The 18,832-nt window shown below is 44.3% G+C and overlaps 1 protein-coding gene across 1 annotated transcript in view; it reads right to left on the reverse strand.

Moving 5' to 3' along the window:
- Positions 1-18,832, reverse strand: part of LOC146796142 (SCO-spondin-like) — a 1,481,201-nt gene that overhangs the window by 1,150,865 nt on the left and 311,504 nt on the right. The window contains exons 38-42 of the mRNA XM_085631266.1: positions 13,911-14,061; positions 13,282-13,441; positions 12,403-12,457; positions 8,357-8,464; positions 1,005-1,223 (exon numbers count right to left, since the gene is read on the reverse strand). Coding sequence (XP_085487392.1) covers positions 1,005-1,223; positions 8,357-8,464; positions 12,403-12,457; positions 13,282-13,441; positions 13,911-14,061 — 693 coding nt within the window. The remainder of the gene's footprint in view (positions 1-1,004; positions 1,224-8,356; positions 8,465-12,402; positions 12,458-13,281; positions 13,442-13,910; positions 14,062-18,832) is intronic.

Raw genomic sequence — 18,832 nt, forward strand, 5'->3', positions numbered from 1 at the left:
ATTTCGAGTCAGGTGGTAAGGAGTAAATACTTTCAGAATTCAGTTATGAAGTGCCTAAAGAACAATATGGAGAGTTTTGAAGGGAGTCCTTTTCTTCACTGGGATCCAATGGAGAGATCTGAGAGAAGGGGTAATGGGAGCACGCTACACCAGCAGCTTGGTTTTGTAACTGTTGCAGCATGGCTAGGGAAGAGTTGGGGAAGCCTGTTTAGAGATCAAACAGTAATCCTGATGGGGCAGGACAACAGGTAGGATCTGGGGAAAATGTAGGAATGGCAGAATACCTTTCAATTGTCGAAGGTGGAAAAAAGAAGATTTTCCGACTGCAGTTATCTGAGCAGAGAAGTATAAATTACACTTGAAGACCAGACCCACATTTTGGGCTTGGAACATAGGAGTGGGAAAGGGCTGAGTTCTTTTGGCCATGAAAGAGAAAAAGAGAATGGGCTAATACGAACAAAGTGCAATATTTCATTTTTTCACCACTGCTGGCCAGCAAGAGAAGGCAGCAGAGTTCCATTAAGGTGGGGTTAATGCAATCATATTTCTTTTAACTATTGATAAGGTGCACTGCAATGTGTAAGATGCCCTCAAGGTAGGGAGCAGTGTGGAGGCTGAGAGGCCACAAGCCTTGCCACAATCCAAGCTATACTACTCATAAGGCATGGCTTGCAATCATGTTCTGCAAATATGTACTTCAGCTCCCTTATATCATATTTATATTTGTGTTCTGCAGCACCAAACTATTGTTCACTGAATCATAATTGTGATTTCAGATTTGACCAACCCATAAAAAATGATGCAGTCTGCAAACCCAAATCAAACTTTTTCTTATTTTTTTATTTGATGGAAAGTGCCACCCTTCTGGGCTGTTCCTTGGTGGTCTAAGAGGGTTAGATATCCAGATTCTTGAGCTGTGCTAGTCCTGAACAGGAAACAATTAGTTATTTTTGCATCTAACATACACCAACACACAGCACAAATATTGACCATCTGCCACCTACCAGTGATGTTCCGCGTCTCCAGAAGATCTATCTGCAAGTAAGGTGGGCTAGAGGGAAGCTCATGGTACTCATCAGCTTGTGGGCTCCAACCCTGCAGGTCTGTTTTTGGAGTCTTATAATTAAGGTGCCCTGCATGGGCTGGGTGCTCTGGCTGCTGAGAGGAAGCGCTGAAACTGCTGTCTGGTAAAGATGAAATTTGGATGGGGTGGTAACACTGATCTGCAGAACAGAAAGACAAAGTGGAATGCATGAGAGAAGGAAAAAGAAAGAAACAGGGAGGGAGGGATAGAGGGAGGGAGGGAAGAAAGGAAGTAAGGAAGGAACCAGCACATGCTAACCAATCGAACACAGGTAGTTAACACCAACAATGTCATCAAACCAAAGCTGCATAGTCGAATGGAGGTCATGTGCCTGGTTCCTCGTCTTTCTCATCTTACCAGTCAATAAGGCTAAGATGTAATTTCTGAAGCATTGCAAGACAACCACAATACAGAAAGAAATTTCTGCCACAAGTGCCCTTATTTTACAAAGAAATTAAAGTGAACATTACCAGCTCCTCAACATTCTAGAGCCAGTATGGTCAAAGACAGGGCACATCAAAGGATGTCCTCTTCTCCCTAAGCCAGAACATCATCCATCTTCTAAATACCACTGAAGTGGATAAACATTCTGTAGGAAGCTGGCTCTTTATGTGATATATCAATAAGTTGATATACCGTGTAAAGAGTCTTAGGGTTCCCTTATGAGTGGACAGGGCCTTGGTATGCAATCCCAAAGTGCTCTATTAGGGGGTAGTGTGGTCAAGCAGCCTTAGGTTTAACACAGAGGAGAGCCTGACATTTGCAAAATACAAACAATGATCAATAAATGACAAAATTACTCAAGACGACTATCCACACCAATTTATAAAAGTAGCAAGTATCTTTACGTATGTTTAGGCATCATAGAAAAATCGTTCAGGTAAGTACGTTTTGAAAAATAGATTCTTTACCCTTTAAAAAGTGGACACAGTGCAATTTCTGAGTTCTGCAATGTTATTCTATGTAAGGAAAAACAAGTTCTGCAAACAGATACAGAACATCAACTTACAGGATCACTCTCCAGGAGTTAAGGTGAGTGGTGGGCAAGGTCCAAATGAGCACCAACAGTACAGCACCAGCGCCACGAGGGCGGTCGGTGCAGGGTGCAAATAAGCATTGGGAGCCCAAAGGGGATCAATCACTGTAAAAAGAGGCTGCAGGCTCGGACTAGGAAGCCAGCCGTGCTGAACCAGCGAGTGGCCTCAGGCCTTGCGATGCTCGGGACTGGGGGAACACCTTTGGCCCTCTTCTCCAAGGCCTGGGGACGACAGGGGTGTCCTTAAGTATCAGGTTTTTTCTTACCGGAGCAGTCGCGGTTGAGGGAGGCTGCCTGGAGGCAACGTCGAGGAATGCAGGAGGGGTGAAACCATGGTAGACTCGAACTCTGGAGGGCTGCGGAACCTTGTTAGCACTGGTGGCACACTTCAACTCGGGCCAGAGGCGACGGGTGCAGTGGTTGCTTCAGGTGTCAGGTTTTGCAGTTCCGGAGGCCTCAGAGTCTTGGCTTTTGGAGTATCTTCTGAACAGGTCTGCTGTTCACAGGAGGTCTTCGTTCCTATGTGAAGTGCTGACAGGTCTCTCAAGTTTTGGAAATACTGCAGCTGTGGGACAACTCGACTTTGGCGCAATTGGCAAAAGCAGGCCGGCAGGGTTGGTGCCAAGTCATTTGCTATATCCTCTGTTCTTGCAGGGGTGTATCTCTTCTCGTCCGTCTTCTTCCCCAGGTCATCAGGATCTGCTTCTCTGGTGCCAGGTACTCCCCTAAATACTAAATATAGGAGCATTAGGGGAGTATTGGGTAGCAACCAATGGGCTACTCACCCTTGGGGTCCCTACACCCCTATATGACCACTTCCTGTGACAGTGGGCCTACCCTTGTCCCAGAATTCCTAAGTATGCCATCACAAAGAAGCCTACTTCTGAAAAATTGTGCTTACCTTGCAGTAGCCCACCTTAGGGGTGGTATAGCCTGGAAGTGTCACGCCTACCTGACTAGCTAATTTAGGTTCCTGCCCAGGTGCCAAGGGGGTCCTGGACAAAGGAGTGTGGCTTCGTCTCCTGTGAGTGCTGCTAGATTTGCATTCCAAAGGCGGTAGCTCTTTGAAGCTTGTGCCCAAATAAGGCTAATCAGTAGGTCAATCTGTGGGAGGGGGTGTGATACCCTTTTCCTGGACAGGCTTTTCTTCTAGTCCTCCTGAGCACAAAGGCTCTCACTCTAGGAGGTCAGAACTGTATCTCGGGTGGCAGGCTGGCAGAGACCAGTCAGCAGCCACACCAGAGGCTGGCAGTTTTTCAGGTGGTCCTCTAAGATGCCCTCCGGTTACAAATATTGATAAATCCAACACTGTAATCAGTGTGGGATTATCAATACAAGATGCTTGATATCAAACATCCCTATCTTCAGTGAAGCCATCATGTAGCTGGGGAACTCATTTTCACCAGCGCCTAGCACATGTCTTCAAATGGCCTTTCTTGTCACTTGCACCATCAGTAATGGGACTGACCAGCACAGGGGCATATCTGCTCATGCATGTATGCCCTCACATGTAGTACTGAGAACCCTGCCTTAGGGCTGTCAGGTCTGCTGTGGGGGTGACTTACAAGTATCATATGCACAGGTAGTAGACATGGCACACAGGGATGTGTGACATGGCATGTTTTCACTTTTGTTTGCACCAAGACACACAGCCTGCAATGGTAGTTGTGCATGTGCTTAGTGAGGGTTCCCTTAGGGTGGTACAATTTGTGTTGCAACCTTTGGGGGACCCTACTTTAGCACCTTAGGCCCTGGATACCAAGGTTCCATGTACTATGGCTTACAGTGGTAACTAAAGGTTTTGCTAATTGTGAAAACAATTGTACAGTTTTGAGAAGGAGCTCTGGCACTGGGGAACTGGTTACAGGAACCCAGTGCACTTTCAATCAAAATCACATAATGTACCAGGCAAAACGTGAAGGAAACATGTCAAAAAGCGGCACTTTCCTACATAACCTCCTCCAAGCCAGCTTCCTACAGATTCTCCATACCCCTATCTCCTGTATAGACACTATTCTTAACCCAAATCCAGCAAACAAAATACCCGCCGCATTAAAGATTTCATTGTGGACTTTCTCCAACAAGATCTCATCACCTTAACTTCCAAGTCCCATTGGGCAAGCATTTCCAAACCACTTCTTATTTTTCTAAACTCAAACTGGAAAAACAATTTGGAACAAAGGTGCTCGAGCTCATTGAAAGCATGATTGGCACAACCGAGCATTCTGTGCTCTAGTATGCTTAACAATTAGAAATAAAACAAACACTTTCTCCACAAAGAAGAGTCATTGAGGATGACCAAGTCACAAGATGCACTAACACAACTTAGGATACTCCGCTCCAAATGCTGATGCCTCATCATTTCAGCCAAAACAACCTGCATTAAACAGTCACTATGGAGGCATTCAAAGCATGCTTCAACTTTCATCCATACTTAGCCATAACCTCACTCCACTGACAAATGCAACTCAGTCAAATGTGTTGTCACAGGTAAGAGAGATGAAACACAAAACAGACTAGCCTCAATCATCCCATTCTATCCTGTAATCCTGATTCATCCAGTACCAGGATTAGACAGAAAAATCAGGATAACAAGGTCTGCAGTAAATCTGACACTGTAACATCTTTTACATGGAGACGTCACCTTCTAAAACCAAATGGAATCTCCCGGTGAAATTCTGTGAGGAAATGAAAAACAACTAGGGGCATCAGGACCAGAATTATCAATTCCCCATGACATTTCTCATTTTATAGGGAGAAACTGAGAGTGCCACATGTAACATCCTATGACTCAGCCCTCTACATGAACGAATGCCCCAAAGGTATTGGTAATTCCGTGGTGGTGGAGTAACTGGGCACAACTCTGCAGACCTCATTATTAAGGAAGCCCTTTCGATTGACCAATGAATGATTGGCTTTGTCATTCTTACTAACTTCCAATAAAAGCCATTATTGGACAGAGACACAATCGCATTGCAACTACATTCATTGCACTGTAGGAAACAGATCTTCTTAAAGTTAATTTTGAATATATATGTTTGATTCATTTTTGAATAACTGTTTTACACATACATTCATTATCGATAATGGCAATTACCGCCTGTTGATCATAATTGAACTCAATGAAGCCTTTAACGCATCTACCACTAAGTTATAACACAAATTAGGAATGCATGTAAAGGAAGTTTTAATGTATGGGATTACCACATGTGGCTCTGACCAGCACCATCTCATTAAGACAAACAAATTAAGATTTCACAGATTAACAATTAGTTTTAGACTGCAGAAGGGATGCATCATCTTCTTTGACTTCTTCAGCAATTAACTAGAGGCATTATTTCAGTACATTTCAAAACCAACGTGACTGCCTCCTTCCAATCCCACATCCAGAGAAAACGCATAATTCGGCCAGAGTTGAGAGAGGAACCCCAATCTCTGCTGCTGTTGCACAATGAATATTGATGGGGCAATACAATACTTGCAGGCCCACCTAACCCATTACAGGTAATCTGGCCTTACCACACCTATGGAAAATGGCCTGCTCTAGCTCACTGTTAAACCTAGACTGAAATTCGAATTCTTCTCCATTACCTATGAGGCCTTCCCTCAGGAATATCATCATAGCACAACCACTAACTACAAACCGATGGAGGCTTGGAAAACGCCATGGGATTAATAATAGTTTGTTGAAATCTTTAATGTAAAAACCAAAAACAATCATGCAGCCCCTCTCATGCCTAATTCCTGTAGCCTTCTTCCCAAAAAATAGAGCTAGCATCTGACAGTGCTTTTCTGTTCATGCTTCCTACTAGACTCTACTGACCCAGAGTGTTAGACTAGTTCTTATGTTTTCTATATATGCTTTCCCCAGAGGTTTACATTTATTTTCCTAATTTTCTCTATGAAATGCTCTTCTGTCGTTGAGGCTAGGAACACAAATAGAAATACTTTAATTAAATAACATAAAGAACTAATCTCAACAATGTGACTCTTGGTGTCCTACTCACCGTTAATATTATTAAGATTTATCAGTGAACTGTCGACACGACCCTGATGGTAGTTTCTAATGCTATCTTTGGTCAGGGAGCACAGGTAAATTACACCTTCTGATGTCTGCTTGTTTTTTTGTCTGTGTGGAATGGCACAGACCTGCTACTTCTATTTTCTGGCTGACTATTGTGCACACCTAATGTAAAGTATAAGCATCTTGTGTGCTCTATATATATATTAGTAGTATAGGTATTCAACTCATTGTTGAAATAAATTAATTTCCTCACTCAGTCCTCAACCCTAGGAGCCATCACCCCAAAGAACCTCAACACTAGGTGCAACTCTTTTCCAGATCAATATCAATACCACTGCTGTGAACTAACACACCAATGAAGGGATCATGCAAACATCCCAAAAGAGCTACAAGGGTGGAAGGCTGATGATCATGATCATTCATTTTTGTAATGCAGTTCAACTAGAACCTGGAGATCTATCAACCCAAATTAAATGCATGAAGTTTGCTTCTGGATGGTGAGAGGGGCAACAGTCAGGTAAAACTTCCAAACCAAACCCTTTCAGCCGCACAGGTGTGTAGCATTCCCTTTGTACACATTTATAGGGGGTCAACTTGTGCCTGTTGAGAGATATACCATCCATTGTGTTACAGCAGAATGCCCACTACTCACACAGTTAAGAGTCCCCAGATCCTTCTTCCACCTTTGCCTAGCATTTACCACATGCACATCTATGCCGTTGAGCACAACTTACACATCTGTATGGCTGATAGGGTTTGGTTTGGAGGTTTTACCTGACTCTTGTCCGTGTCCCATCCAGAAGCAGACTTCATGCATTTTAATGTATTTCAACAATAAGTTGAATACCCATACTTCTAATGTCTATCCCTTTTTTAACCTCGGAAGATGTGGGACCAGCTTCACGCAACCCCTCATTTCTGGTTCCATCACTAAAGGTAAGGAACCAGGACAAATCAAGGGCTTTGTCACTCATTGTAGATTTGTGATGTCTTCTTAGTTTCTGATGTTATAAAATCAAAGCACAGGTGCACCACAGTAGAAAATTACAGTTCACAATCATGAAATTGTCTCCAACAGCGCAGATTCTTCAAAGTTATTTTCTTTTATTCCATTTCCATAGTGTGTAGAAAAGACAGACTACGATTCTTGGAAGACAACAAACAGAACAAACGACGCGTTTCGTCCTGATACAGGACTTATTCAGGGCGCTAATGGTTGATGGCGAGTAAAGTTTAATTGCACTTGGGAAGTGTGATCAAATTTATGTTAGACGACTTCTCCCATCCAGTAAGATCTTTAGATGATCCAGAAACAATATTCACGTAAGCGATGATATTACTACATATAAGCCGGATAGGGCCAAGCCCAAGGCATTCGCAATGTGATAGTTGCGGACTTCAGCGAAATGTGTTGTATTTCGCTGCAGTCCGCAACTATCACATTGCGTTTGTGATAGATCGTTTGTCTTAAGTCTGTCTTAAGTTTGTCTTAAGACAAACTTAAGACAAAATCCTAACTTCTGTGAATACCAAAAGTAGTAAGTTTAGGATTTTGTCTTAAGTTAGTTCTGTGAATCGGGCCCACAGGCTCTCTGGCTCGCTTAACAAGGAAGTGAACCTAGCGTGCCGCACATAGACCTTAGTTTTTTTTTTACGGGGTACCGGGCAGAAGTGAGTACATCACGGCTGGGACACTGGAAATGCAGCAGGAAGCAGACAGGCATTGTCCTTCATGTCCTCCTGTGCGGAGCGGGAGGGAATGCCCAGAGCCCTCAGGTGCGACTGACAACAAAGGGAGCCGAATGTTCTGAAACCGAGCTCACGACCAGTGTCGCAGTCGCCATGCCCAGGAGCAACACAGAAGGCTACGATGTGAGTACAGGGCGGAGAGGAACTCCGCGGAATTCCACAAAGTTGTTTTGCAACTACGTGGAATTCCGTGTAGTTCAACCAGTGCTATGGATTGAATGCTTCCTGAATTTGTGAGACTGAAAACTAGAGTTGGGCTGGTCAGTTGAGAAAGAAAAGAGTGTTCTAACAAACCAATAACTCTCAAAAGCTGTTCAAGCAGGGTAAATATCAGTTTCAGGCATTGTCATATTGTAAGATACCTCAGTTCCTTGTAGTTCATTCTGTCTCCGCTCAAGACAAGCCAATAAGACACTTTAGTGGGCTTTAGAATCATCATGGGTGTAAGCAACTCAAAACCTACCTCCAGCAGGTGGCAATGGATGGGTGATGATTAGCGGACTGGGAGACAAGGTGGTTGCTAATTGAATGGCAGTGGTTTCAGGTGTCGGAGCAGCAGTTACATTGCCACCTAAATGAAAGAGAAGAAATTGGCAAAGGAAATCAGTTGGTGAACCATAGTCAGTCCCTAATAAACCTCAGTGTAGCACATCCACTCAACCTCCCAGCAATCATGTTTCTAAGGCAAATGATATGCGAATAAATGTAGAAAAAGTAAATTTTGTATGGGCCACCAAACCCACCAAAAGTTCACAGAGGATTCATACTTATTGTCTCATGGAAGTATAGATTACAATCCACCATTAATTGCATTGGTAGCATTACTGCTGGCTTTTATTACTGCTGGATGTAGAAAGGATTTAGAGATATGCACAATTAAATGAGCAAACATTTGTAGTAAGTCATAGACACGTATTTAATGTTAGTTGCCATCACCCTGAAGCTGCTGGTATAGGAACTGGAAACGTTCAGTAATAACTGGGTGCTACCACATAACAGTAAATATGGTGTTAGGGTAAAAACATGCAGGCACCACATTGCCACAAGTTTAGCCTGAAATTCCATTTCTGTGGCACCTTCAATGAAGTCTTTCATTTACTGGATAATATCCTTTACTGGAAAATATTTAATTTGGAATTTCATGTGTTGGTAGAATTCTCAAAATTATTTTTCAGACAACAGAGAGCATTTTCATGATGGAGTCTTCAGTTTACCAATAATGGAGCAGGTCACATAAACCTTGCACCAGTGCACTGCAATTTTCCTCCAACATTTGCAGCACCTCACATGAGCAAGATATAAGCAAGTCCATCAGTTGGGGAGCTATGGTATTAGAAAAAGGCCTGGGTCGGACCCTTACACTGCCCGGGGAGTTTATATTTGGGGCCATTGCAGACAAGTGGTTTATTTCAAACACCAAAGTTGTAACTGGGTCTCCACTGAATGGTCTAGAAATTGTGTTGCCTTTTTTTGGTGCTTGATTGAGGAGAGAGGAAGGGGCTATAAAGAACACTGCCCGGGGACAGTCCCCCTCTTTTTGACAGCAATGTTTGTTTCAAGCAGGAATAGACGGGCATGTGGTAATTGTTTTTTCTTTGTTCCTTTGGACATATTTTGGGGTGGACTAAGAAAGGCTAGTAACATTTTTTATCCCTTCCTGGTGTTGAACATTGCTATTTATGATTACTGCAAGCTTAACAATGGCATACTCGTTCCCATGTGTGAGACAGGGGGGGGTGAGACCACCAGCTAGAAATACACGAAGACTTGAGACATATCACAACTTTCATCACCTATATGGGTTTATTCCGCTACAAACAACTCAGTTTCAAGGTGTTGTCAATGGTGGAAAGTTTCAAGAAGCCATTCGAAAGGTCATCAGTCCATTGTGCACACATTAAAAAATAGGGGAGCCATTCTTGTATTCAGAACCACAACAAAAGAATATGACCAGGTTTGAGAACAGGTATGCAGAGCACTTTGAAAAGTCAACCTAAACCGACTGAATGCAAATTTCACAAAACAGAACTAAAATTCCACAATCACATCTTCTAGGGTCAAGGCATGAGACCAGGCCTGGACATGATTAAAGTCTTCAATCAGACCCCTGCCTCCAAGGATGCAGGTGACACCTGATCTTTCCTAGGGATGGCTAGTTACTGGTTCAATGCATAAAGACAACCATTAGCACCACCTTGTGAGAACGGATGAAACAAGGACACAAGTTCGAAAAGACCACAGTCTGTGAACAAGAATTCCATGAAATCCAAAAGAGAGTCAGCACTACCACAAACATGACCTATTTTGACCCAATACGGCATGGGCGCTAGTACTGCAGGGTTTCGAGCCATTTTAGCACAACATCTACCCAATAAGGAATGCAGGTGAATTGTATCTTATATCACACATTGAAAGATCATACTGGCAAGGAGAGAAAGAAAGTCTATCAGTTGTGTGAGCACTACCACATCTTTATATTTGGAAAACATTTCAAAATAGTAACCGACCATCAGTCACTTATGATAATCTTTAAGGGAAATCCTACCCCAAGAGTACATTTAGCAAGCGCAAGCGGCTGAATGTGCTCGCTATTCATGTTCTATTGGCTTCTTAGTGCAAAATTCATAATTGAATCCATTTTGGATGCGAGGGGGCATTTTTACACTAAGAAACAGCACTAAACGCAGAATTACTCTTCTCACGTAATTCCGAGTAATTTTGCAGAATTATTAGGTAATTATGTGTAATTACGCTACACGGAATTACGCTTTACACCCATCCCTAGATACAGCCATGCAACAGCAGGGGCAGGCCCCACACTCACTATACTGTCAATGTGCCTGAGTTGCGCTCTAGTAGAAGAAGCCTTTCTGAGTGAGTTTCTATCAAAGAAACAAAGAGGGAGTGAAGAGGTAGTGCTCAAAAGAGCCTAGGAGGTGGATACATCCTCCTCTGGTCAATAGCTATCAAACAATGGGATCCATCCTAGTAGAAAAGAAAAAGTAAAATTCTTTCAGATCTGGTGTGTCTCCTAAGGTGATGGAAAGCACACAGCTTTGTTAAAATACCCCTCACCCACCAAAAGGACCTTGGTGCGGCTCCGGAGCCGCGAGGAGGTATTAGCCAGGAGAAGAGGTAACCTTGACAATCGTTTGACTATAGGTGCTCCTTCCCTCTCGTTTTTCAGGCTCCTGGGGCATTAAATGGGCTAATTAAAAAGCCATACCAACCAAAATACCTATTGGGGTTTAGTATACAGTTCATGTAGAATGTTATGCACATGTCATAGGATTTACGTCATTGTATTACATGTTTTCACTGTAAATTTTGAGTGCAGAAGGGATCTTTCTAGGTCCTGATGAGAAGCCAGGGGAGGGCTTCGAAACATGTCGACAAAGGAAGTACTGTGCATTAAAGCTTAATACCTCCAATTCCCCATTTTTAATAGTATCAGCTCATAGGAACATTAAATTTTGGTTTTCCGTAGAGCCAGATATTTTTTAATTATTCACCACTTTCACTCACTCTTGACCCTTCCACTCACACTCCTACACCACACATAGTAGTGTTAAAAAACAGTGCTCCCATGTAGTCGTAGATCGTAGCACGCCCCGTCCCCCAGCGGGACGGGAAGACCCCGATGATGAAGCATGCCACCAAGGGTCCTTTTGGTGGGTGAGGGGTATTTTAACAAAGCTATGTGCTTTCCATCAGCGTAGGAGACACACCAGATCTGGAAGAACTTTACTTTTTCTTTTTTCCTCAGGTGGGTCCCATTGTTTGAGTGAGTTTCTAGGCAGACTCTGGTCCTCTTCTACTATTATTCTTTTTGCTAAGACTAGTAACAAGAATTCCAGTCAGTGGTCACTATGACAGCAAAGAGGACAACTACTTGACGAGAACTGGACCAATGCCAACAAGGTGGCTAAGTGGTCTATGGTAAATGCATTTTCATCATTAGTATCCATAGCTGAACTTCTGCTAACAACCAAACAGCCCAATGGCCTCCCTTTCACCAAACATTAAAGTAGGTGCATCAGCCTAGCATTTTTCTGAAAGGTTAATGGTGGGATCTCCACCTAGGATGCCGGCAAGAAGTCCCAACTATGGTGACTGTCCACAAGGTGAGGCATGATGCTGACTTAGAAGTGTTGAGGCAAGAGGGTGAGCTGCATATGGAATGTTACTTCATGGAGGAGAGATGATGACATCCCTTTCTAGATCACAACCATGTGGCACTTCCAGCAACACCTAGATGAAAACTTCCAAATTTTCAAATCTTCAGGATAATTAGTCAACTGGGGTAGGATCCTTAACAGCATCATTCATCACTTCCTGACCTGTCATGTAAGGTATGTCTGAAAAAGTGATCAGTTAGCAGGCGCAGAGGAGAAATGTCTTCTTATAGTTTTGTAAGTGGGGTGTACCTCACTGCATTATCCACATAAAAGATTAGTTTTATTGTCTTCAAAATAAAAATATACTTGGAATGTTTTCGAGTGTACTAACCAGCTTCAGAGCAGTAACAGCAGGAATCCCCTGATGCTTCAATCAGGATCTGACCCTGCAGGGAAACAGAGAGAGAGTCAGATAAGACACACAATACTTCCATCCCCTGGTGAGCATTAGAATGTGGGAATAGATTGCGCCCTCTGGACTGGTGGAGACCCATCAACATCTAAAACTATTCTCCGGTTTAAAAAGTACAAAAATCCAGTAGATATAGCTAGTGGTAGACTGGAGAAACTAGGAAATTCCTAAGAAGCTAAAGCCTATGAGGAGCCAACATTGATGGGGAAGATCATGAGGGGCAATGAATGTAGCAAGAACTGGGAACACAAGACAGAGAACACAGGAGGCGGGAACAAAGGAAGATAGAAACTCCTCTTATTGGCAGCAGGTTGGTACTTCCCTGAGAACAATGCATCTGAGCGACATTATAGTTCTGTCCTGAGGACCTACCAGACGGGCACAAAATTCTAACATCCAGAAACCAACACTGCAAACCACTTGGCAGAGGTAAACCACAACACATACGACAAACACAGAGATATTGTTGGAAGGTTCCAAGATGTACCCTTCCTATGTACCAAATCCCACCAAACCCCCTCATCTACACCTTCTCGGGGCAGTGAAGCGCTCACTTGCAGAGAACCTACACCAGGAAAACCCATAGCTACCTAACAGCCATCTAAAGCCATTTCACATCACGTATCATTTAAGCCATGCATTCAGAACTATTTCTTGCTGAGTGCTGTTTCAAGTGCCTGGAGGTTATGTTATACCTCTTCCATATTCCAAGTTTAGAAATGCACTTGTGCAGTCTTTTTCTTAAATTCCTTTACCAGACTCTCCCTACTATTTTCCCCATTCCCTATACCTCCTTACCTCCGGACATGCCACAGTAGAGAAAGGGCAGTACTGAGAGCACTGGACAATTAAGTTGGGTAGACACTGGCACACTTGGCACTGACCAGACCGCCAGCGTTCACCAATGCTGTGTGTCCTTCCTTGGTAGTCACAAGCCTCACACTGCTCTGTCTGACACCTATAAGGAGAGGAAGAAAATGGCAATGAGGAGCAGTACATATTCAAAAGTAGAGCCTTGTAAGTATAAATTGTTTCGGGGCAAATAAATTATGTTCTCTGTATTTAGATCTAATTTTCTGGTTTGGTCTCATATACTTCATACAGCCATTGTTATTGCAATGATGGAAAGATAATGATACTAGTAGATACCTTGGTGCACTATTCAGTAACAAACATCAAAACAACAGAGTGAGGCATGGTGGCAATAAAAGTCCATAAGAAAGCTATTTTGCCTTAAATCACAGTGGTTTTGGAATAGGTGACAACAGCAGTCTTTATAGAAATCATGTTATGTCTTAATTTCAGGAAAATGTATGTGATTGATGAACAAGGGCTAGCCACATATTGCTACAGGCACGTCATACCATAAAAGAACCCTCTTATGGTATACACAACAAGAGTTGAGTTCACATAAAAGTCAGCCTTACCTGCGAGCTTTGCGATAGATTCCTCTGCATTGTTTCCCGTTGCCATGTTTGCTGGGATTGTTTGGACTTCGAAAGGACCACTGAATGCTTTGAACACCACAGGGTCCCAAGCACTCACCCCAGGGTGACCAGGTTGACCAGCCACAGTGAACTGAAAATACACAAATAATCAACATAGATGGACCCATTGAGAAAACATCTGCACTTCCCTCTCACAAGTCATCTTAAGATAGAACGAGTGTGATATTGTGAGAAGTGAACACATAAGCATAGAAGGTGGAAGCAGATAAGGAGCATCAAATGCATCTAACTCACCCTTAATCTCTTCCAGACTGCTTTTGTTTTTACTTTTCCACTATGTTTATGTCTCAGACAACCAGGAATTTGGGTACCACTACACTTCCAGCACCTATACTGAAGGCCAGATGCAAGTGCATATTATACTTTCTTTAGAGTTATTCTTTATTGCATTGCCCATAAGTAAAATCCTTTTGGTCTACATATTATAGTTATTTCAATAAAAATATCGACCCCTCTAGAAATTATAGAATATTTCCATACTATGTGGTACCGTGGAGATGTGTGTATGTTTACATCCCTTTTTCTCCTATTGTGCCTACATGTAATAGGTCAGAAAACCTGCAAAAAACAAAAAACTAGTGGAATTCCATGTCCTTGCTTATGCCCATCCTCATCATTATATTCAGAAAACTCACAAATATCACACAAGCCCAACATCAGAAGGATCCATAGTTTCTTAGAATTGTAACCACGACGGGTGTGGCCAGGCAAGATGGCCGAGTGGACGTGATCCACAACAGCTCTGCCAACACAGTGCCTTTCTGAAGCACCATGCAGCCGTAAAATCGCTGCAAAGCAGGGCACGGAGTAATACCTGCGAAAGGGAAGAAGTAGCGACAAAATTGGATGCCGATGCCAGTGGTAAACACTAGATTTGAGCTGAGGGAGCAGGCCGCGGCACCAAACAAGATGGAAATGGCAGGCCGCTTCACATCAGTGTGAAAGAGAGCAGGCGGGCCGAAAGAAACTCACCCTAGAGTCAAAGAGAGAAAAAGTGGCAGGTCTTTAGTTGCGGGATGCACCCCTAGACAAGGATCAACTTACCAGACTTCACAGTGTAAGGCAAGGCATCGGCGGAGGAGCAGTGAGCGGAGCCTGCAGGCGATGGGGAGAAGCCGTGCATTACAGGGGCACCTGACCAGATATGTGCTGGGTACCTGCTCGCAGAGAGATGCAGCGGCTACTGCAGGGGAAAGAACAGTGCGGCGGCTAGCACAACAGAGATGCCTGCGTTGGTCGGATGAATTAGGCCAGGCACGGAAAACCAGCATCACACAACCAGCCGCGCCTGACTTTAAAATAGCGGCAGCAGGTCATTAGGCAATGCAGCTGCCTGCAGGGGATAGCAACACCTTCACCTACACATCGTGCTGAGAGTGCCTCGTGGGAAAGAACCAGACTTAACAGAATACGGACACACACACAGCTGGTTTATAGTCTCTCAACTGTTGTGGCATACTACTCACCCTACAGTCAAAGAGAGAAAAAGTGGCAGGTCTTTAGTTGCGGGATGCACCCCTAGACAAGGATCAACTTACCAGACTTCACAGTGTAAGGCAAGGCATCGGCGGAGGAGCAGTGAGCGGAGCCTGCAGGCGATGGGGAGAAGCCATGCATTACAGGGGCACCTGACCAGATATGTGCTGGGTACCTGCTCGCAGAAAGATGCAGCGGCTACTGCAGGGGAAAGAACAGTGCGGCGGCTAGCACAACAGAGATGCCTGTGTTGGTCGGATGAATTAGGCCAGGCAGGGAAAACCAGCATCACACAACCAGCCACGCCTGACTTTAAAATAGCGGCAGCAGGTCATTAGGCAATGCAGCTGCCTGCAGGGGATAGCAACACCTTCACCTGCACATCGTGCTGAGAGTGCCTCGTGGGAAAGAACCAGACTTAACAGAATACGGACACACACACAGCTGGTTTATAGTCTCTCAACTGTTGTGGCATACTACTCACCCTACAGTCAAAGAGAGAAAAAGTGGCAGGTCTTTAGTTGCGGGATGCACCCCTAGACAAGGATCAACTTACCAGACTTCACAGTGTAAGGCAAGGCATCGGCGGAGGAGCAGTGAGCGGAGCCTGCAGGCGATGGGGAGAAGCCATGCATTACAGGGGCACCTGACCAGATATGTGCTGGGTACCTGCTCGCAGAAAGATGCAGCGGCTACTGCAGGGGAAAGAACAGTGCGGCGGCTAGCACAACAGAGATGCCTGCGTTGGTCGGATGAATTAGGCCAGGCAGGGAAAACCAGCATCACACAACCAGCCACGCCTGACTTTAAAATAGCGGCAGCAGGTCATTAGGCAATGCAGCTGCCTGCAGGGGATAGCAACACCTTCACCTGCACATCGTGCTGAGAGTGCCTCGTGGGAAAGAACCAGACTTAACAGAATACGGACACACACACAGCTGGTTTATAGTCTCTCAACTGTTGTGGCATACTACGGTACATGGACCAGTAAAGGAGTTCTGATGGAAGGTGGAGGTGAGGGGCGTCAACCTTAGGCAGCAAGCTACTAATGGGCGAAATAGGCTCCTGAGCAATCTCTATCTTCAGGCAAATACAGACCACTAGAGATAGGAAGCAGGGCAGACCAAGACAGGCGCACATCTCCAGCGAGGAGGCGGACCTTACTGAAAGGGAGAGAGGCACATGAAGCTGCTGGAGCCTCACAAGTGGGATGAGTCATTGAGGAGAGGTAGACCACCTCTATGCCACCTAAAAAGACAATAATAGAATATCCAGCTATTTTACACCAACAGAGAAGAAAGATACCGGTTGATGCCGAGATGCGGAGAGTGAATTGACGCTCACCAAAGGATGACTTGGAACAACTTAAAGCTGACATCTCTGACAGTATCGCATCCATCCAACAAGATGTAGATTCAGTAGGAACCAGAGTGCTTGATGTAGAGACTAGACGCAAGAACTGGACAAAGCAACATCAGACACAAGGGATTTGACACAAGAGCTCCGCTCGCAGCTACAAGCAGCCATCCTGAAAGGGAAAGACTTAGAAAAGAGATCCAGGCGAGACAAAATAAGGATTTCAGACCTGGAGGAGGGGGCGGAGGGGCTGGATCTGGAGACCCTGGTTATTGGTCTATTCACAGAAGTCTTGGGGGCTGGTCAAACAAAAATCAAAATTAAGAGAGCCCACAGTGTGGGAAGACAAGCCCCTGTGGATCGTCGACGTACCAGGGACATCCTAGTTAAGCTTCACTCGTTCAAGGTAAAAGAAGCCATCCTACAATCTCCCTTGAAAACAGACGCAATTACCTTCCAGGGTTATTCCTGCTCCCTCTACCAAAGCCTGGCGCTATCCACTCTCATATGACACCATCAATTTTGACCAGTGATGGGGAAATTGAAGCAAGACCAAATCAGATACCGATGGGCCTATCCCTTTGGTATGGCCTTCGAACTCAACAATAAACCACGTCATGTTTGAGAGATGACAGAACCGATGGAGATTTTGTGTCTGCCACTTAAAGTTTCACCAGTTGGGGGTGACTTAGGCCAATGAGCTAACATGGAATGGAGGAAGGATGCCCAGTGGCAAACCCAACATAGAGAGCAACACCCGAAGAAGTGAAAGAGCCGTATTACATCAGCTTTGGTGACTGCTCATACCTGTGCTCACCGGGGGACAATGGAGAAATGGTCTGGGAGAATGAGGCAACAGACTAGAGATGAAGGGTACCCACCCTTTCAAACCAGAGGAATAGTCGATGGCGGTCCAAGATCACAAGGGGTCAACTGAAGTCGCACTTACTCTACAAGTTCTGATCCATAAAGCGCTGCTCAACCAGGTTATAGACGCTGTATAGCTGTGGTGGCAGGCACTGACTGAGATGCCAGCTTCATTGACTGTTTTCCAATTCAAATACATCAAGATGGGACCAAAGATCCCATCTTTTCTGTTTGGGGTTTTAATGTTTTTCAGGTTCATGGGGTTTTTTCTTTTTCTTTTTAGGGAAATGGAAGGGAGGTTCATTCTTCACACGTAAGGAAGGGCTACACTTTCGCTGAGAAACAAATGGAGGTGCAGCGGGGGTGATGGGGGAAAGGGGTTAGAGTAGTGGGGTAACCGGCAAAACCTATATGAGGAGCGATCAGAGGGGGGAGCGGGGCCCGAAGGGGTCTGAGGCATAGGAAAGAATGATCTGCATTGCATCATGGAATGTGAAAGGTCTGAACTCACCACGTAAGCATCAAAACGTATGGAAATATCTGTCAGATCAGCAGTTTGAGGTGGTGACACTACCAGAGACCCATCTTCAGCGGAATGATAATCACATGCTACGACACAAAAGCTACCCTCTGATTTATCAATCTGCAGCTACCAGAAAACAGAAAGGGGTGGCATTATTGTTTCAAACCACTACTAAATTCCAGCCAGAGAGTGTTAAAACCAACAAGGAGGGAAGGATGGTACTTATGAAGGGCAGACTGAAGGGAAAACTCTGTACATTTGTGGCAGCATACACACCCAATAATGGTCAATCCTCTTTTATTGCCAGATTGTTGGAGATAGAAGGGGGATTTGTAGAGTGCCCCATGATACTAATGGGAAATTTTAATTTAAAACGGCACGTAGGTCTACAGAGCACACACCCACATTGTGCCCCTACAGGTAGTTTCCCCAGGATTATTAAAAGGGCTATACAGGAGATGGGTCTGAGAGATTCCTGAAGAACTCTGAACCCAAATACAAAGGATTACTCCTTCGTCTCCCATGTGCATCGGACCTATTCACATTTAGACTATATTTTTATTAGTCAGGGCTTCCTGGGCATTCTACAAGATGCCAAGATCCACTACATAACCATTTT

This window comes from Triturus cristatus, chromosome 10 (genome assembly GCF_964204655.1).
Source record: "Triturus cristatus chromosome 10, aTriCri1.1, whole genome shotgun sequence".
NCBI lineage: Eukaryota > Metazoa > Chordata > Amphibia > Caudata > Salamandridae > Triturus > Triturus cristatus.